The sequence below is a fragment of the Aphis gossypii genome, chromosome 2 (genome assembly GCF_020184175.1).
Source record: "Aphis gossypii isolate Hap1 chromosome 2, ASM2018417v2, whole genome shotgun sequence".
In the NCBI taxonomy this organism is placed as follows: Eukaryota; Metazoa; Arthropoda; class Insecta; order Hemiptera; family Aphididae; genus Aphis; species Aphis gossypii.
The window spans coordinates 51,269,983-51,290,625 of NC_065531.1; the positions used below are offsets into that span (position 1 = coordinate 51,269,983).

General features: G+C 25.1%; 4 protein-coding genes across 7 annotated transcripts; 2 read left to right on the forward strand and 2 right to left on the reverse strand.

Moving 5' to 3' along the window:
• Window positions 1–40: 40 nt before the first annotated feature.
• LOC114125548 (hypoxia-inducible factor 1-alpha inhibitor-like) lies at window positions 41–10,248 on the forward strand. Its single transcript, XM_050200070.1, has 6 exons — window positions 41–338; window positions 511–724; window positions 1,342–1,586; window positions 8,948–9,096; window positions 9,496–9,641; window positions 9,699–10,248. The coding sequence occupies exons 1-6, from the start codon at window positions 331–333 to the stop codon at window positions 9,876–9,878; spliced, it is 942 nt and encodes a 313-aa protein (XP_050056027.1). The 5' UTR covers window positions 41–330; the 3' UTR covers window positions 9,879–10,248.
• Window positions 1,883–8,930, reverse strand: LOC114125549 (adenylate kinase 7-like). 4 transcript variants are annotated; one of them, XM_050200066.1, is made up of 18 exons: window positions 8,779–8,925; window positions 8,516–8,680; window positions 6,320–6,772; window positions 6,117–6,261; window positions 5,929–6,050; window positions 5,458–5,562; window positions 5,223–5,389; window positions 4,990–5,164; window positions 3,858–4,010; window positions 3,672–3,794; window positions 3,545–3,590; window positions 3,340–3,481; window positions 3,076–3,239; window positions 2,824–3,013; window positions 2,579–2,754; window positions 2,361–2,482; window positions 2,088–2,249; window positions 1,883–2,020 (listed from the first exon to the last, which is right to left on the reverse strand). In XM_050200066.1, exons 1-18 carry the CDS (start codon window positions 8,836–8,838, stop codon window positions 1,916–1,918), a joined length of 2,775 nt encoding a protein of 924 aa, XP_050056023.1. In that variant the 5' UTR covers window positions 8,839–8,925; the 3' UTR covers window positions 1,883–1,915. The 4 variants fall into 4 exon arrangements, with proteins under 4 accessions (XP_050056023.1, XP_050056022.1, XP_050056024.1 ...); XM_050200065.1 differs by having other exon boundaries at window positions 3,340–3,590; window positions 8,779–8,924; XM_050200067.1 differs by lacking the exon at window positions 8,779–8,925 and having other exon boundaries at window positions 3,340–3,590; window positions 8,548–8,637.
• A 1,943-nt stretch (window positions 10,249–12,191) lies between the features above and the next one.
• On the forward strand, window positions 12,192–16,247 carry LOC114125561 (cytoplasmic tRNA 2-thiolation protein 2). Its single transcript, XM_027989272.2, has 10 exons — window positions 12,192–12,491; window positions 12,553–12,779; window positions 12,841–12,915; window positions 12,973–13,172; window positions 13,234–13,456; window positions 13,519–13,654; window positions 14,633–14,776; window positions 14,844–14,993; window positions 15,072–15,299; window positions 16,121–16,247. Exons 2-10 carry the CDS (start codon window positions 12,667–12,669, stop codon window positions 16,217–16,219), a joined length of 1,368 nt encoding a protein of 455 aa, XP_027845073.2. The 5' UTR covers window positions 12,192–12,491; window positions 12,553–12,666; the 3' UTR covers window positions 16,220–16,247.
• Window positions 16,248–16,451: 204 nt separating this feature from the next.
• LOC114125562 (deoxynucleoside kinase) lies at window positions 16,452–20,430 on the reverse strand. The gene is made up of 5 exons (XM_027989273.2): window positions 20,013–20,430; window positions 19,782–19,924; window positions 17,743–17,861; window positions 17,526–17,683; window positions 16,452–17,168 (listed from the first exon to the last, which is right to left on the reverse strand). Exons 1-5 carry the CDS (start codon window positions 20,367–20,369, stop codon window positions 16,953–16,955), a joined length of 993 nt encoding a protein of 330 aa, XP_027845074.1. The 5' UTR covers window positions 20,370–20,430; the 3' UTR covers window positions 16,452–16,952.
• Window positions 20,431–20,643: the final 213 nt, after the last annotated feature.

The window sequence follows — 20,643 nt, forward strand, 5'->3', positions numbered from 1 at the left end:
TTATCCTTATCAATAATTTTCTTTGTTTTCGACTACCTATTTTTTTATAGGTTCTTAAAATCTCCAGATCAGTCATTTTCCGGGTAGATCTGCGGATCCATTACAAGCACGATTAAACATATTACATAATATCTCAATCATGGTCACAACAAGATTATTGTCCTATGATCTATTGTCATAATGTAGACAAATAATAATTGTATTATATTATGTCTAAATGTCTAATGGTCATAACGTAGGAACAACAACTACAGATACATATTTTTCATAAGAAGTTAATAAATTGATGTAACGTATCCGGTCGATTCGAACATCACTTTGGTAAACAAAATGTTTATGTGAGATTTAGCACGTAGTCCAAATCGTATAATATAATTATTAATTACCTACTAGAATTATCTATAATCTAAATAATAAATAATTATGATTTCATCTTAATAACAGTATTTTTGTCTTTAAACAGTTTAAACGGTAAAGTTGAATTTAAAATCCCATTTCTTTCCTGTTTAGTGTCAGACAAAGTGGACAACGATTACGTTGTTACTGCGGTACCGGTTTGTTTTTTTTCAATTTATTCGCCAGCTCTATTCTACAGGCTACAATTTTACTGACTATAATGGCTGGGTGGAACGAAAGTCAGCTACGAAAATATAACATAAAAATGGAAAAAATACCTACCCTACAGTATGACGATCCGAAAGTAGATTCTCTTCTCACCAATAATGTAAGGAACCAAGTGTAATAATTTAATTGATATATTAGAGTAATGTAATTTAAATCCCAAGTGATGTATTTTAATAGTTAAATGTTATATTAGCTAACTAGGTACCTATTATAATAATCTATTGATCTCGCACACATTTTTTAGACTTGCATAGTAATATTTCAAATTCGTGAACTTCACCAATATTTATTTACTTTTATCTTGATAAATTGTAGCTAAGCAATTTCGATCAATATAATTTTAAATTACAAATAATATTTAACTCTGAGATTGGAATTAGGTAATGGGTACCTATTAATTTTGTTGTCTTTATCAGTCTTGATTATTTCTCATATGCATCATAGTAAATACTATTTTCAATTTAATTTTAGTTATTTTTTAAACCAAATTTTTAAAAATTAGAGCAAAATTCAAAATAGTGATTCAAAGTCAATTTCATCTACATACCATCTTGTATTTAAATGTGATTAAAATATGAACTAGGGACAACAAATATTGGTACTTAATCCTCTTTACATTATCAATTTATTTATTTATTTAAACTTTTAATTACATTTTTTATGTACTTTATTTTTTTAGAATATTATTTAATTGTCTTGTATTAATTAATTATTTAGAAACCAGTATTAATCAAAGGATCTAAATTAGTTTCTCGTGTGCTAAAATGGGATTTGGATTATTTAACAGAGCACATGAATTCAACATGCTGTAATGTATTAATATCCAAAAATCATAAATTCAAGTATTACGACCAAAAGAAAATCACCCCTAATATGACATTCAAACCAATCAGTCGACCAAGTCCTATGATATTTTCAGAATTTGCTAAACAAATAAAAGATTGGAAAAAAGGAGACTCCAGGTAGATGATAATACTTTATAAATAGAAAAAAATAACAAACATTTTTTGTTAAAAATAGTTTATTAGTTTATATAGTATAAATAGAATTAGTTATATTTAAGAAATAATTTTAAAATAGCTTCAATTTTTAAAACAGTGTTATGTAAATAAAAGTATACATATATGAAAATAAATAAATAATAATACAAGAAATATTAAAATGTACACAATAGTAAATGATTACACAATAATAGTACTTATATTTCTTCATATAATTTTATTCACTATATTATATGTACAGGAAATTCAATTTAACAAATAAATAAAAATACTTATTGATATTTTGTAAATCACAACAGGTGTTTGTTGAGGCTCTTAGCTACTTTTGGTTTTTTATTCAATGGTGGTGAAGAAACACATGGATTGTACATATTATGGTTATAAATATATTCTACCTAAAATTTTATTTGAATCAGTAAGTATACTTGCAAAACTGAAAAATATTATTATTATATGGTTAACCAAAAAATCAATGGGATCCTCTGGCGTATTTTTCATAATTTCCAATATTCCATTTATCAATAAAGGATTTACACATTTAATTAGAAAATCTATTATTTTAGTATTTTGTAATGAAAAATGTTCTTCTTTTTTAATAGTAGAGTCTTTCAACAATTGAGCTAGCTATATTAACACAATGCAATTTAAAACAGTCATATTATGTATAAATATCAATAACAATATTATATAACGCTATTTAAATTAACAATGTTAATAATATTATAGTATATTTACATTTTTTTCATAAATATCTTCTTCCATTGCTAAATCTTTATTTTTAATCATTGTTGGATGAATGACATACGTTTTATTGATCATATCTTTTATGTCACATACTTTGTTTTCAGCTTCATTAACTAATAAATATTAATATTTATTATGATATTATTATAGCATTTATATTGTTTATTACTTAAATTTATATTTGAATAAATATAACTTGTAATCCTGACCTTTTAATTTTGCCGGCATGTTTATTAAAAGTGAATCAAACAGTTTATCAAATTCTCTTTGATCAACAAATAAGCAATTACTTTGAGTTATTAATAAATACTCTTTATATATTTTTGGTTTAAACAAAACTTCTAAATAATCAACTAAGTTACGATTTTTTCTTATTTCTATGTGACTAAAAAAATTATCAAGACATTTATCTTAACTTAGTAGTAGTATAACTGTATAAGTTAGTTATTCTTACTCATTTTCCAAAATATGTTTCATAATTTCGCTTTCTGTATATTTAGAATCTAGCGAGGGCCAATCTAGTAGTTTATCTAATACATCATCACACACTAATTTTGAGTTTAAGTTTATTTGTTCTGTTTCCGAGTTATACACGATTTTCCTCATAACATTTTTTCCAACCATAATTACATCAATGATGATTGCTAAATTAATTTCAATTTAGGCTTATTTTTTTTTGTATTTTATATAGATTCATAAATAATACTTGGATATATTTCATTTTCATTTAATTGTAAATCATTTTCTTTTTTGGATTCAAAGTGCTTCAAATCAAAAAGATTTTGAGCTTGTTCAATATTTTCAAGAAAATTAGCAATTATATAACCACATTTATTCACTTTATTCTTTAATATTTTATTTTTTATAAATCTATTAAAATTATAACATTTAAACTTTTATATTTAAATTAATATTTTGTTAAGGCGCTTAGTTTAATCTTAAACATATAGATAAATCAGTTTTAACTTACGGTAATAAATATTTATCAGAAATTCTACCATAGTCTTTAAAATGTTTTTTTTGCTCTTCCAATAATTGTTTGTTGCCAAATGTTGGTAGATTATCTAAATGTTTTTCTTCAAACTTATTACTAGACTTATTAAGTAGTATATCTAAATTTTGCAGTGACGAGTTATTAATTGTTGAAACCGTTTTATTAATTAATTTATTATTACTTAAATTTTGTAACCAATTTGAATCAATATCGTAAACACTATTTTCCTAAAATGTATTAAATTAAATAAATAATTAAATGTCAATAATATGTGTAAAAGTAAAATTTAAAAAACTTAAAAAAATTACTAATATATTGAAAAATTCTTTGCTAATTGTTATTAGATCGACAAAGTAAAGATTATAAGTATGTGCTAATTTTTCTGCAAAATTTATAATTTCAAGTGGTCCGTTGATGATAATGTTTTTCTTCTAAAAAAAAATATAAATTTTTTACTATGATATTTATTTTAATTGTCTTTTGAATTTACTTACTTTAGAATATTTGTTGTGATATTCAGAGATTAATGTTTTGGTTTCAGTAAAAATCCGGGGAATAGACTTGTCTAATCCCATAAACTGTGTTATGTAATTATCAATAACAGGAACTATTTGAATGGACATAGTAATCATGTCATAGACAGTTTGCTATAAAAAAAAACATTACTTATCAGTTATCTTATAATCTAATGGATTTTCACTTAATGCTTATAAATTAATCGAAATTTTAAAAATCTTTGAATGCATAATCACTTAGTTTGAGACTTGTTGCACCAAAAATGATCAAAATATACTTACAAATTTGCAGTTAATAATGCCATATTTGTATAGGTACCTAATTATATTTTTTAATTGTATAGATGTAAATACTAATTATTTTTTAATATTAGTCTGTTTTTGTTCACACTGCCCTGCATTTTTTTTTATGTTTTTTTTGTTTTTAAATATCTTGTAACAATAAATCACTTATTAAAATCTATTCTCGTTTCACATAGCTTACAGAATAAAGTAACTTCATCAGTGTCTTCAACTCTGAATTCAGATATTTATTGACTTATGACTATTATTTAATATTTTAGACGTTTTTAAACTCGTGAAATAAAACAACATAATTTAAAAATACACTGAATTATGTAAGTAAGTTAATAAAATTAAATAGTAACTTGGCGTAAACAATAATCATGATACATTTTGTCTAAATGTTATTAAACTTCTAATCGTAATTTTGTACATTAAAATAAATAACAGTATCATATTTTAGTCATATGTTGATAACAAGACCTTCAATTACTAATGGATAAAATTAATCGTTTATTGTCAATATAAATCATTTTAAACGTTATACAAACACTATATCAGCCAACAAAATTATCGTCTCGTTTAGTTGTGAAAAATGTACTAATATGCTATAAAATGTTCAAATATACTCGTTTTTTTTAAAAAATTTAACAAAATAAAATGTATTTATATTAGTTACTTTACAAAAATAATTTTCTTCTTACTTAAAGTATTCTAATTTCTACTGCCATTATAAAACAAATATGTAAATGCAAAAAAGCCTAATCCCTAATAATCACATTTAATTACAAATTTATCAGTAAAACTTAATTTTATGGAAGAAACTTACAGTAATCCTCGAATTTAGGCATAAACTTATGTAATCACAGTATACATAATTTTTTTTTTGAGTTTGCTTTATAATACACTTGGTTATACTTCGTAAACTAATCTTAGCAGTTTCAATGCCAACTATGTATGGTTTTGTCACTTTATCATAATACACAACCAGATTTTTAACAATTCTAAAATGTATTAATTTTATTAAAAATAATTAAAATTATTATAAAAGCTATATTTAACTTTGCTAGATTTTCTACATGTATTATAGGTAAATTATTGTCTTCTTTTGGAACCAATAGTTGTTCTGCATCACTAAAAACCATTTTATATATGTATTTTAATATGTGCTCACCTTGACCATAGACTAAACCTGGTGCTAAGATTATTCCATAAAAATATCCACTGTACTGTAAAATAAAAATTAGATAATATGTTTGTAAAATATTTGATAAAATACTTGAAGTTTTTTGCATACTTTATCATTTAATAATAATATACAATTTTCCATATCATAGAATGATTGAAAATTTGGATGACAAATACGATCCTTATAATCATCTTGTGTAATTGGACTTGTATACTTTTTTTTAAAAATAAAAGAAGTTAAAACTATTTATATTTTTACACTGCAGAGGTTCCCAACTTTTTTTGACTCCTTAGTTTTTTTCTAAAAATCCGGAGGCACTCTCTAGACTACTTCAGTTTTATTTAATAGTGCATAAGTATAAATTAAAGAGTAATAAGACGTAAGTAGTATATAATATATACACATATTATATTTTATGAAACAAATTTTTACATTGAAAATTAACTATATATTTTTATTTTTAATTATTATTGCATAAATAATATAATAAAAAATATATTTCAAATAATTTACCCTAAATAAAGCTTGCGCATCCCAGTTGGGAATCTCTATTATACAGTTTAAAACACGGATGATTACTTTGTTTTTAGTCAAAGCCCATGTTTGTATACTTGATATAAGTATAAAAACTCTAATCCCACTTTGTCTTGCTACAACACTTTTTGGATGACATTTTATATATTTAATTTCTTCTATTATACCTAGATAAGAAAACAAATATTTTAGAATTTTATTTAATTTTATTATATTTGAATAAATTATTTTACTATGTAATGCTATACTAGCTTCAGTTATTTGATTTTTAGCCAATGATATGTCATACACAACTACTGCACATTTTTGTATTTCTTTCATTAATAATTGTTTGTTATTTGAAATAATAATTTTTTTCACATTTTTCAAGTATTTATACTAAAATAAAAATTAGTTATTTTTTTCCCAAAACATGTTATTAAATTTCTGTTCATACTCTTTCATCATCGATGTTCAATTTATTTTTTACTGTAGTTACTATATCATATTTGTATTCTTCAACATCTTCCTTATTTACTTTTATAGTAGGTTTATGTATGTTATACATTGGTTGGACTTCAATGTTTCTTATGTATTTAAATTGTTTTTCTGGAGTTTCATTATCTACCTCCTCATCAATGTATACTTTATCCAAAACATTGTTTACTTGAAGATCTTTATCAACAGACACTGATTTCATACTGTTGATAGATTTATTTAAAATCGAATTTCGACTTTTTCGTAAGTCTTGATAAGTATTATTTAAAATCGAATTTTGACTTTTTTGTGAGTCTTGATAAGTACTATTTAACTCTTGATCTTTATACTTATCATTGGCTGTATTTTTTTCAGTTAATTCGGTATCTAGATTTATGTACTCAATGTCTGTGAATAGTACTTGACTGATTTCCTATAATAAAACTTAATATAAAGTATATAACTATTCTTAAATATTTTAGATTTTTACTGATGTTATTTTTTAAACCTCATTAAATTTATATACTATTTATATAAGTATAAATATAATTTTAAATTTTAATACTCGTTCAAGATGCAATGTACTTTCATAATTATAGGTACAATAATATTTTGTTAAATGAATATGCTATTTATGCCCATAAATTGACTTATTATCTATATAATATTATTAATATTAAGTAACTTAATATTTCTTAATTTTAGTTGTATTTTTATTTAGTCAATTTTAATATTTTAGGTTGAATAACATTTTGTACCTAATTTATATTCCCATTCCAGTTTAATATTATACTATTATAGTATTTAGTATCTATGTGTATCAAAAATAGTGATACACAATAGTGATGAGTGATAACCAAAAATGTCATCATAACAAATATCTGATACTATTATTTTAGAATTATTTTAATACTAGCTGTCACCCATGTGCTCCGCCACCATGGATAATTTTTGCAAATTGTGGGACTGTTTCTTTATCTCATAGTTATTTCAATCATAAAATGCTATAATGTGTACTTACCTTACACTTATGCAAAATAATAATATAATGTGTTTATAAATTCTCATAAACATACTTGTAGATATTAAAAACAATTTTTTTCTCATATTAATATCATTATTCTTACACCCAGGAAATATATTATAAAATAATATTATAGCGTCGATAAATGAATAACAATAATAACAATTTTTAAACAACAACACTGGGCATGGCATTTTGTTGGTTTTCGCATCATACAGCCAATCAGCGCGCTATTGACTTACTATACTATTTTTCTATTGGTTATTATTATTATTGGATACGTTTTAACCTATTTTAACTACTCAAGTCTCAAGATTAAGTTCGTTAGTCATAGTTAGAACACAGTGATCTATACTTCAAATCCCATAGCCCCGTTCAAAGCACCGAGCCATTGTCATATCTCAATATACTTCGACAAAAATAATTTATTGTTGATTCTATGTACACATTTTGAGGTGGGTTATGGGCAATTGCTTAACTATACACTTTAAACAATTATTTTGATAGTTTAATACATTATATTAATATATAATACATATACATTAAAATTAAAATTTTACAAGAGAAACAATACTTTTTGTGCAACTTATTATGTTCCCTTTTCTAAATATATGAAATAAAGATGCACATACTGTTAGGTACTATAGGAACACATAGATATGTTTCGTTTTTGCACCAAATAATGTGTTTAAATACAAATAACATTTCTATAAAAATCTGAAAATGTTAAAATATTGAACATGTCCCTAATAAAAGTGGTACAAAACCTTCAGCCAAGTATAACAGTAAAACATTTGTTGACGATACATTGAAAATCGTGGATTTGTATGCGTGACAAAAAATCAGGACTTGCTTCTATAGTATAGATAATGCAATAGCTGCTATTGCAGTTGGTCAAGCTATTGATTCGTCATCCTTAGTTTAAATTCAATAGTATTGAATAGCATATTTATTTCTTTTATTATTATTATTATTATTTATTATACCATCTATACATATCTATTAATAAGTTAGCAATTTACTATCATTAAATTATTTAAATAAATTTTTATTGAGTTAGTGGTATTAAATGAATTTGTGTAACTTAATTTCTGATTGCATCTTACCATAAATGTATGCTTACAGATTTACTGCTAAAATAAATTAGTTTACTTGTATAATGTATTTTCCATGATAAGAATCACCATTGTTTATAAATACCCTGTTTGCAGCATACTTAATTTGAGCTTCTAAATTAGAAATTCTATTGTTTTCTTGGATGATATGAACCCTTCTTTTAGATGCTTTGAAACCAAATAAATCATTTTGATCTTCAAACTTTGATAAATTAATATTGTTAATAATTTCATCTTCATTAGTCATATTTTATTTTAGCAAAAATTAACAAAATATTAAATACATAATATGTGAATTACCCTAAAACTTTTATAATGAATATGGTTTTTTGTTGAAACATTAAAAATATTATTCTTCATTATGTAATTTTGTTTCTATAGGAATATCAATGTGTAAAAAATAAATAATTATGCATACTAACTGTTACATCAAATAACAAAATATAATTTTTATATTGTGGTTTTCCAGATTATACATGCAACAAGTATTGAACAATTCAATTAGCCAACGTATTGTTAATGACTTTGTTAAGTTTAATTGGGATTGGATTATTTCAAAACAAAATGTGTGTAAATGGGGTTCTCTGACATCTAATCTGCTTCTAATTGCACAAGAAGGTATAACTTATTTATATTATTTAATGACATATTATAATATAATATATTTAATTTAAATAACTTTGGTTATAATTTTTATAGTAGCGCATGCCCAATGAAATATTTTAATTGTTTTTTTTATTAGAATTTCCAATTATCTTTTTCCATTTGTTCAAAATATATTTCTTTAAATAATTACTCAAATAATAATTATTTATTTTTAATTATTATTATTATCATTATTTCATACTTAGGCTGATGAGATTGGTAAGGTTTCTGATACTACAATAACATAAAAATCGTAAATGGACAAAAATATACATTAAAGTTAGTCACTTGATTAATTTAATACAACACTGTTTGGTATAAATACAGTGATATAATTTATAATAGAAATTCATTATAATATATTTTTTGTAGGTAATGTTACTCCATGCCATTATGATGAGCAACAAAATATGTTTGCTAGCATTCGAGGATATAAAAGATTCATTTTGTTTCCACCTAGTGAATTTGAGTGTTTGTATCCACATCCAGTTCATCATCCTTATGATAGACAAAGTCAAGTAATGATAAATAATTTCTAATAAAGTAATACATATATAATTTGTTATGGTTTTTAGGTAGAATTTGATAATCCAGATTATATAAAATTTCCAAAATTCAAAGAAGCTCGTGGATATGAAGTTATAGTTGGACCTGAAGATGTCTTATACATACCTATGTATTGGTTTCATCATGTTGAATCACTGATGCATGGTGGCTATACAGTTTCAATAAACTTTTGGTTCAAAGTAAATTAATTTAATTTTAATTATATGTTAAGAATGAAGGTATGTGAAACATAGGAACATAAATAATTAACAGGTAGAAACAGGGAGTTTGTACTAAAAGTATAAAATAAATGAAAGGTCAAGTTTTCAATTTATTTTGTGTGCAGGATTTATGCGAAAAAGGAGCAAATAAATCTTTATGGAAAGGTTTCAGATAATATGCTAAGTGCAAAGAAATAATTATAATTTTTTTTAGGCAGAATCTGTTGAAAAAATTGAGTATCCTTTGCTAGACCACCATAAAATAGTTATCATGAGAAATGTGGAGAAAATGTTAGCTGAAGCATTACACGATCCAAGTGAAGTTGGAACTATGCTGAAGACAATTGTTTTAGGCCGATACACGTCTGATACCAATTAATAGTTCCCCTTAAAATATATTTATTATTTTAAAAAAAAGATCTGATTGAATAATATTTATTCAAACAATAAGGTTATTGAATATTTTTAGTTTATATAGAACAAAAGAAGTTTATAATAACATTTTTACATTTTCTTTTCTCAGTATCTTTATATACATAATATATATAATTTTTAGTTATTTAAAATTAATTTATGGCCTGACTTAAGCTGTTGGGCTTTAACAGTCACCAATATATACCACTAGACATAATGTTTTTTTATATATATTTAAACCTTGGATAGTTTATACTGGACATATCTATAAACTAATATTATAGCGTGAGGCATAATAAGTTTTAATTGGAAAATGAACTTTATATGCGTATGTACCAAGTAGTGTACCAATCTATGATTCAGATTTTGCCTTAGCAGTTTCCACCACCTATGAGATTCCTTTAAATTTCAGTTTAACTTTAAATATTTAGGAAACTAACTAATTGCAGTTCTCCTTCCCTATTCTTTGCTATGAATAGTATATGCTATAGACTATAGTTCTATGTTCTATCTAGTGTATATGATCAATCTATTTTAAAAATATATTAAACTTAAGAGGATGTCAGCGCACTATTTGTTTTCTCTCTCTGGCCCATGCACAACATAGACAAAAGATATTTACACAGAATCATTTTTTCTATGATTTTAAGTAATCTTAGAGTAAAAATACCCATTACGAAAAAGATAGATAGTAATATTTTTGAGGGAATGACATATCGATTTGTCAAAATATGGTCTCAAAACAATTTAAACATCGTTTAATTTACAACATTATTTTGTTTATTTTGAAAGTCAAATAACAATAAAATATAAAATCGATATGTTATTCCCTCGAAAATATTACAATCTTTCTTTTTTGTAATGGGTGATTTAAGTCTAAGATTACTTAAAAAAATAGAAAAATGATTCTGCGTAAATTTGTCTTGTCTATGTTGCGCGTGGGCCAGAGTGAGAAAACAAATAGTGCGCTGACATCCTCTTAAGTCATATTTACTAGTCATTCATACACTATTATGACCACAATAATTATTTTTATCTTTATTATTGTTATTTTATTGTATTTTTATTATAAAATGAATAGTTCAATTTCTCATTATCCACAACTGTGAACCCTATTATGAAAATCATAACATTTATATTAATCTATAAAAAATTTGATATTTATAAGAATATATTTTGTTCATGGTTTGCATATAGATATATATATTTTAAAAATGATTTCAAGGCTGATCTTAAAATATAGCTTTACACACAACTACATAAGCTTAATAGATAAATATTGGTTTAATGATATATACCATTTATTATTTAGAGTGATGAAGTTATATTTCTTTTTAGAATTAATTTATTATTATTGTTTTATTTATTTGTCATTCTTCTATTCTTTATTTGTTTTTTTATTTTTATATTAATATTGAATACTACTATTTTATGAAATTATAATATTCCTGAACTTGTATTGATCATAAATACTAAGTACAAAGTTCTATAATTTAATTTTATGCAATTTCTTATTTTAAGATAGTATTAAACTTTTTATTGACTTATGTATATTACATAAAACTTGTATATCTAAAATAATTGTTTGTATAATGTAATTTAAGCTATTATTTTTAGTTCCTATAATGTATTGAAACATCATTTTTTGTTTAATTTTTATTTAAATGTAATTTCATTGTGATTCTAATATTATTTTATTTGCATTTATTTTGTTACCTGCTAGTCTATCTGTAATAATTACACTTATTAATTAAATTAAATTATTTTTTTAAGTACTTATTATTGTTTGATGCTAATTTTAAATTTTATTCATAACAATTATAACTGTATTTTAATCAAATACAAAAACAACTATTAAAAATAAATTCATACCTTAAATGAGATAATTAAAGTGTGTACTATTAGAACGGCTCAATAAGTTTTGAACTCATTAAGTTAATATAGGGTGAAAAAAGGTGAGCAAGTGGTTTGCTAAGCTCTCAGCTGTACGCAGGCTCATACTATATAGTCCACCTGCACACCTACTGGCTACTATAACTATTTCTAAATTCAAATTTCATTTCACCGTTGATGCAGTGTAATAAAACTTTGCGTTGATATTCTCGTTATCACTTATCATAGTTTTATGGGCTATGACGTCATGAATTTTACAAAAATGTACAATCAAGTAGTGTCACTTATCTATAGGTAAACATAACTATTACATATTATATATATATATATTGTTACATTCGGTGGTATCTGTTAGGAACTCCGTGAATCGTGATAATCAGAAAAGTAAAACTTGAATTAAAATTTTCAATTTATAAAGCAATTTAACACTGCAAAAGTGGAATTAACTACCATCAGTTTTATAAAATATATGCAATTTGTCGATGTCAATATCGTATTAATATTTTATAAATCATCCGTAACAATGTGTAGCGTTATTGAAGAAGGTGCTGTTGTCTTCGAAACACTTAATCAAGTTGAACCGTAAGACTAAATAAAATATAATAAATTACAATTTTAAATTTTAAATTTATTTTTTACACAGATTAGAATTAAAATGTCGTAAATGTTTAATCGAAGATGGAAATGTTGTTTTACAAAAAAAATATGTATATTGCAAGTGAGTAGAAATTATTCAAAATTTAACTTCCTTAACTAACAATAATTTGTATCATAGGACTTGTTTTGTGCCTATGGTTACTCATAAGTTCCGTGCTACACTTGGAAAATCAAAATTAGTTAACAGAGGTGAACGTGTTCTAGTATGTGTAAGTGGTTCCCTATCTTCAGTATCTTTATTGCATATGATATGGACAGGACTACAGCAATCTACGTATAAGAGATTAACATTTGATCCTGTAGTATTATATATTGATGGTAATAGCATGATTAATGTTAAACCAATAAAATTTAAATAATTAACTTTAAATTATTTCAGAAAGTGTTTTACACAATTATCCCCATGATCAAGAGGATAAAATAAAAGAACTTTTTGAAAAATATGGTTTAACTTACCACATAGTAAAGTTTGCTGCAGCTGTTTACTCAGATAATTGTTTGAATGAAGAAAGATATATTGACCAATATAATGATAAACTAAAGAATATTTTTAACAGTTTATCTGACCTTACATTAAAAGAAGATATGTTAATGAAACTTCGGTAATTGTCATTGATAATATATTTATATTTATATTTATTCATTTTTTCCCCTTAATTTTTAGCAAATATGCAATAACAAAATTGGCTGAACTGTTAAAATGTACCCGTATAATGACAGCAGAAAATGAACATAAATTATCTATTCGATTGCTTTCAAATGTAGCTTTAGGACGTGGATCTCAAACATCTTTGGACATAGTAATTATTGATAAAACTTAATATTTTTATATTTATTTTCTTATTAACATTATATTCCAATATTTATGTATATATATTTTATTTTTAAATATTACAATCTATACAGAGGTGTACAATAAGTAATAATTATAGTAAAGAATGAGAAACTATGATCTAATAATCACATGGTAGGAAATCTCACATTAAGACACCTAGTAGTGACTTTACATTAACATTTATAATTTATATAGTTAATACAATTTTTAAGTCACGACACCAGTTCCGCTTGAGTCGTCTGATTAGGTTTCCGGAAAGTGCTGGAGTAGCAAGGTCCCTGATGAGCTGGTTGGGGTTGGATTGTAGTTTTAAGTGAAAGCGTTTGTAGTATTAAATAAATAAATAAATTCCAATATATTTACGATAGATACTAACCTTTTGAAGTATGTAACTCCAAATAGTGGATTAAATTTTTTAGTTACCTATGGTGTTTTAATGGTTTTTAATACACTAGTATACTATTATTAAAATAAATTTTAATTCTATAAAATATTTTTTATTCAATTTGGTACATTTTTCAATTTTTTTTTTACTCCCAGTACTCTAAATTAAAAAAATAATAATAATTGGGGGGTCGGAAGTTGATGCATTTTGCCTTTTTTTTTTGGAACTTTTTAGATGATGTTCTCTTGGCCACAAATGTATTTCATTAGCATATGAATCAGAATAACTAATTTTTATTTTGCATTTTTTGGTGTTACCTTTTAAGTAATTTTCCTCACATTTTTAGTCATTTTTACTGATTTCACACTAATTCACTTATGGTTTCTTGTCGACCATTATGCTACAACAATAAAAACTGGTTGATTTTAGGAATTTTTAATTGATTTTTACTGTATCTTTATCCTTTGATTGGTAATAAATAAATTTCTTCAGCAATTTATTTAATAATTTTAATTATTAACTAACTATACATTTTTAAAACTCAAACATATATTATAGGGGCTTGCAGTTAATAATAAAAATAATGACAAAACATCTTTAGTTACAATACGGCCTATGAGGAATCTGTCTGCCAAAGAAATTTCATATTATGCTTTGTTCAATAATTTAGATGATTTTATGCATTCAAATTTCTTAACAGCTGTATGTATACAAAGTTTTTAAGTGTATATTGTCTGAAAAAGTAAATTTTAATTTCATTCAATTTTAGACTAGTGAAGATGAATCGATTCAAAAAACTACAGAACGGTTTGTAAACGATTTGCAAGTTGATTTTCCTTCAACTGTGTCTACAATATTTAGAACTGGGGAAAAAATTTCCGAAAAAACATCAGCTATAAGTTATTGTTTATTATGTCAAGTATTTAATTTATTCAATTTCATTTTTTTGTCTTCATTCCATTATAAATTATGTATTTATGTAGAATAATGTTCATAGGGCATCATGGACGTCAACATGTCACCTTCTTCGGCTATGGAAGCAACAAAGTATTCAAAATATGTTTCGTTGATGGGAGTTAAAGCATTAGAACTTAGTTTAAAAGATGTTAAAAATGAAGAGGCTAATCAAAAAAATTGTACTGGTTGTAAATGTAAAAAACAGGATTTAAAAGAAGAAATTATTGAAGGCTTATGTTATGCTTGTACACATATAATTCAAAACTTAGTAAGATTTAATTTACTAGTTATTATTAAATTAAGTATTTTAAGGCTTAATAGAGGTCTTTTAAACTAATTGTCAGCTACCGCAATTACCACTTTTTTTCTATTATTCTCTATTTCTTGTTATCTCTTTTGGATTCACCGTTCCTATTAAACTCAGATCCTGTATTCTAAGTTATTTTATTTATCATTTTCCCTTCTGTTCGCCAGACATTTCCTTGCTCATTATTGTTAATATATTTGGTTGATTGTATAATCTATTTAAATTTTTTATTGAGTCTACATTCATATTTATTGGTTCTTCTCTTTTGTGGGTAAATAGTTAATATTTTTCTTTCAAATATTGCTAATATTTTATTAGTTTTTTTAATGCCATGACTTATAGGCATATAATACAATTAAATTAGTCTATTAGCATTATACTTTGTTTTTTTGGTAAGATTTTAGATTTTAAAAGTTAGCATTCCGAAACATCTATTTGCAGCTCTTATTCTGCTTTGTATTTCATTGTGTCAACCATAGGTTATGTATATTCTTACTCCAAAAGATTTAAATGTATTCGCCCTCTCAAATATTAATTATTTTTACGTTTAAGTATCAGAAAATCATGTCATCTACACGGTTATTGGAGTGTTTTCTTGAATTTTAACCCCTGTATTTGTTTTTAAATTGCTAAGAGGTTTTATCATTAATTACTAATTCCTTAAACTATTAACATTTATTTTTAACATAACAAAGTAGAAGATAAAATATTTTTTATTGTTAAAATTTCTTAAGTCTTACTTTTTACATAAATCAATAACTATAATTAAATGTTATTTTCAGGAATCTTTGGATGATTTACCAAAAGATATACTGAGTAAAGAAAAAGAAAGATTGCAATTTAAAATGATGGAAGAACAAATTAAAGATTTTTTGTTGTGAGATTCTTAATAAATGGTTAACAAAGTAACTAGTATTAAATTTTATTTTTTATAATAATATTTATTATCTTTGAACAAAGATCAATGAATCTAAAAAAAATAATATTTTATTTTAAAATGATTACAAGTACCTTCGTAAATATACTGACCCTAAATAATAATTATTGTGTTTATATAATATGGTATAATAGATGGGGTGCTGTGTTAATTGAGGAATATTAATGAACACAAAATTCTTGAAATATTTACTTTATTTATCACAGCAATTTCTATGACCTTAACATGTATTAGGTTGGTAATAACACTAATAACAAATTGGTATCCATAAAGAAAATTGCATTTTTACAAGTATAAAAAAAAAAAAAGTAATATTCACTTTATTCTAGTATTGGCAGATGAAGGAACTAATTTATTTGCTTCCACACAAATTCAAGTAGTGTGCTTAGTGAATAAAATGTGTTTCTAGTGTGCAATAAGTAACATTTACCAGTAAAATAGTTTAAACAAAAAATTCATTTTTTTATAAATAATGATTTTTACAAATATAAAATTATAGATTTTCTTTATAAATGATTATATTGCAATATGTATTATATTATATATAATTAGAAAATATGTAGGAAACCTTGTGAAACCCATGTCCTAATTCAATATTATGTAAATATAAGTATAAATATAAAGTAAAAAATGTATAGGTCTTATATCTAAAGTCAACGAAGAAAAAAAAGTTTAAATTAAACTCTTTGAGCTGGAACGATGGTAGAGTCTGATATCAATTTACAATTAGATGAGATGTGTTGTATGTCTTTTATATTTTTACCAACTTCAGGAATTGTAGAACTTGCTTTTGACTCTATAAGTGCTGAAGCATTTTTTGTTATTAGGTCTCTAATACCTTTAAATTGTTGCCTAACTAAATCCATACTTTGATTGGCATCAACAATCACAACCTAAAATAAAAAGAATACATTTATTTGAAATGTTAATGTTATTATAATAAATTAGAATTAAGTTCTTTAAATATTCATAGATTTCTAATCTATTAAATTTTTTTAAGACAGATAAAGTACTGTTGTACTTTCAAATATTTAGTTCACTTTAAATATCTCTGAGACAAATTAAAATAGCTTAATGCTGTTTTTCAATATAAATCATAAATAATATTCCAATTAAATATACGTAATGGGAAAAATATATTGTTAATATAAACAAGTATTTGTCAAACAAAGTAAAGGGATGAACTACAAAATAAATACCACAACTTTATCAAATCTTTGCTATATCTTAAATAATAATCCATTACTTACAGGTATATTCTTTGGTATGTTGGTATTATGTACATTTAACCACTTGTCATGCAATTCATGTAGATGTTCTATGTACTCAAATGAAACATCTTTCTCTTCAAATCTATTCCTAGTTTTGATTCTTTGGTAAGCTACTTTAGGATCAGTCCTCAGATAAACTAAAAAATAAATAAAATGTTAGTAAACAGAAAAAAAAAACAATGTTATTATGCCATACTTATGAGGTCAGATTCAATTTCAACATTTCCTATTAGCCACTTATACCATGCATCTAGCACGGAATATTCAGGAGCTGCCATAAGATTTTCTTTGTATAAGTTTTCAACAAATATATTTCTGAAATGTAAATATTGTTTTTTAAATCAAATTAGTAATTTAATAAAAAATGTTTATATCATTGGTGTTTAAATGAGAATAGAAATTCATTGAGTAAAAATTTAATTCGACTTATCTTTTTTATAACATATTTTTATATTTATTATTTAAGTAGATATGAAATCGATATACTTGCAAATTTTAGGAATTAAGTAAAATTGTGATAGGTACTGATAGTTTTTAACTAATTTGGTTAAAATATTTTTGTTTTTAATTTTTTAAAATCTACTTAAAATTTAAATTTACTTTATTAATAATACTTAAAAAAGAATAAGCCTAAAAAAATATATGGTGTTCAAAATAAGTGTTGTTAAAAAAAAAAAAAAACATTTTTACCATGCATGAGCAGACCAAAATGATTTTAAACTGTGTATTTATATAGAACCAACTTGTAAAGAAAATCGATTTATTCCAATCCCACCAAGAAATCTAGTGTTCTTTAAATTGATGAACACACTGTACAATGGATTGAATATAGTTTAGTTTATTTTATAATTGCAATATTTTTCTAAAAACCAACAATTTACTACAGTGAGTATTGTGAGTGAAAAGTTTTTGTCAATAATGACTAATTATATGTATGCAAAAATATATATATATATATCTACCACTAATTAAAAATTAGATGACTTAGTCATTATTATATTGTTGAAATTATTGTAAACAAATTATCTGTAAATGTTTAACTCTATTGACTAAAATTTACATTTGAAAACATTTAACAATAATATAGTTAATTAAACAACAATAAGTGATGATTAATAATTGTTTTTATTATTTAACCAATGTAGTTTAGTATTATCATTTAATATAAGGCAAAAGGATTTTTATGATTTACTTATCTATGTTAATTGAAAATTGAAAAACCACTAGTATTTCAATATTTCATTAAAAAAAATAATAATATTATCACTTGAATATTAAAATATTTATGAGTTATAATTAATAATGTGATTATCATGTATTAAGTATTTATACCTAATAATATTATCTATTAATATGGAGACTTGATGGGTACTATTATCATTATTAATAATAAAATATTGTAGTCATTAAAATGTGTTATATTTTATTTGTACGTCATCAAAATGCTCAAGAATGAGTACCTCGAGTTTTGAGTTTAAAAAATATTATGTAGAATTATTGAACTAGTTAAAATGAAATTATTTCCATAACATCATAATACTGTATATTACAAAATAGTTTGGGTAGATACAAATCAAAATAAAATTTAAATAGCGGCTGTTGATAATTAAGATAGTAATAATAATTATAATTGGATAATTATCCTTTAAGGTTAGGAATTTCATGTCTGTAAATACATTTATAATAAAATACAATCAAACACATCTGGTTGGTTATCAAATGGTTTAAAAACAAAAAAAAAAAACCGCCATACCTCCCACTTTCAATATATAATACATACATATAAATATAATGTATTCAAACACAACACCGACAACACCACACTTGAATATTATAATATGAAAATGTATCGGTTAAATTATATTTATATCTAAAAATTGAAATTAGGTACCACATTATAATATTTAATAAAATACTTTCCAAAACACAAGTATAACTAGCAGCAACTCAATATAGATACTGTACCTACTATAAATAAATCAAAAGCCTAAAACATTAAAAAAAAAAAAAAACGAGTATCTACAGACTACAATTCATTTACTCATCAATAATACCCAGAGTACTTGTTGTTCTATCCTCATGGCTCATTATATTTATACGGATATCGGGTATTTCCCTAGGTGGTAGTCTGCTTACAATAGGTAATAACAAATAACAAAACGATATTATTTTATAACAATGACAGTATGGGCGGGAAAATAATACGATAAAACATAAACACCAGTAATTAATTACCGAGCACTGTATATAGACCGTTCCATTATCTTGATGTTCTGACCCGGGTGTTCCGGCCTGGCCTGGTGCAGTTCTAACATGGTCCTCTGCACGATCGACTGGAATGCGAAGCTCCACCGTTTCGGGTCCTCGTACATCAGGCCCTGGAAAAACGGAAACTTACAGTAAAATACAGGTATAGGTACACAGCGCCGAGTAAGTGTGCGGCTGCGACAACGACGACGTGCTTACCAAAAAGTTGTGGCCCTGCACGTCCTGCCACTTGTGCACAGGTTCCTTGGCGAGGAACACATTCGGGCAGTTTGCGAATTGTTCCAAGAATGTAGTTTTTCCACTACCCACGTTTCCCTCGACGAACACCGTGTACGGCCGGTTGCAGTATTCGTTGACGGCCATGTCTGCTCGAGTCTTGGAAATAAACTCAGCGGCAATGTCGTTGACGTCGTACGGTAGTCGACCGGGACAACGGAGAGACGTGTTCGACGGTTGAACGCGATGGCGCGAAAGCGGCGGGGCGCAACGGAGCAATGACGTCGTAGTCGTTGTCGACAGTCCGCGGGAGCGGCAACACAAACACAACGAATTCATCGCTTTTAACCGCCAAAACGTGTTGTCCCCCCTGACTGGTTGTTATTGCTGTGAGCTTATTGTGTTGTGGCCGATGTGCCGCCGCTATTATCGCGCGCAGAGACTATTATCAAATCAATTCATGTGCGATCACGTGCGTGTGACCGGCAACGCCGCCACGATTGGGTTTTTAACATTCGAGTCTTTGAGACTTGCAATATTTTTTTTTCATTAGAAAACTGCTAAAACCGTTCCGTTATTCCAGTATTTTACATTTTCACCACAGTCTCTGAGG

Bases quoted from the DNA above. Each gene is read 5' to 3' on its own strand.
- LOC114125548 (XM_050200070.1), top strand. The intron at 1,587-8,947 runs GTAGATGATAAT...GTGGTTTTCCAG, and splicing joins TGGAAAAAAGGAGACTCCAG to ATTATACATGCAACAAGTAT. The intron at 9,642-9,698 runs GTAATGATAAAT...TATGGTTTTTAG, and splicing joins CTTATGATAGACAAAGTCAA to GTAGAATTTGATAATCCAGA.
- LOC114125549 (XM_050200065.1), bottom strand. From the start codon at position 8,838: ATGAAGAATAATATTTTTAATGTTTCAACAAAAAACCATATTCATTAT. The intron at 8,681-8,778 runs GTAATTCACATA...AATTTATCAAAG, and splicing joins TTCATTATAAAAGTTTTAGG to TTTGAAGATCAAAATGATTT. The intron at 6,773-8,515 runs GTAAACTAATTT...GTTTTATTATAG, and splicing joins ATGGAAAATACATTATACAA to GAAATCAGTCAAGTACTATT.
- LOC114125561 (XM_027989272.2), top strand. From the start codon at position 12,667: ATGCAATTTGTCGATGTCAATATCGTATTAATATTTTATAAATCATCC. The intron at 12,780-12,840 runs GTAAGACTAAAT...TTTTTTACACAG, and splicing joins ACACTTAATCAAGTTGAACC to ATTAGAATTAAAATGTCGTA. The intron at 15,300-16,120 runs GTAAGATTTAAT...TGTTATTTTCAG, and splicing joins CACATATAATTCAAAACTTA to GAATCTTTGGATGATTTACC.
- LOC114125562 (XM_027989273.2), bottom strand. From the start codon at position 20,369: ATGAATTCGTTGTGTTTGTGTTGCCGCTCCCGCGGACTGTCGACAACG. The intron at 19,925-20,012 runs GTAAGCACGTCG...CCGTTTTTCCAG, and splicing joins TGCAGGGCCACAACTTTTTG to GGCCTGATGTACGAGGACCC. The intron at 17,684-17,742 runs GTATGGCATAAT...TTTATTTTTTAG, and splicing joins AATTGAATCTGACCTCATAA to TTTATCTGAGGACTGATCCT.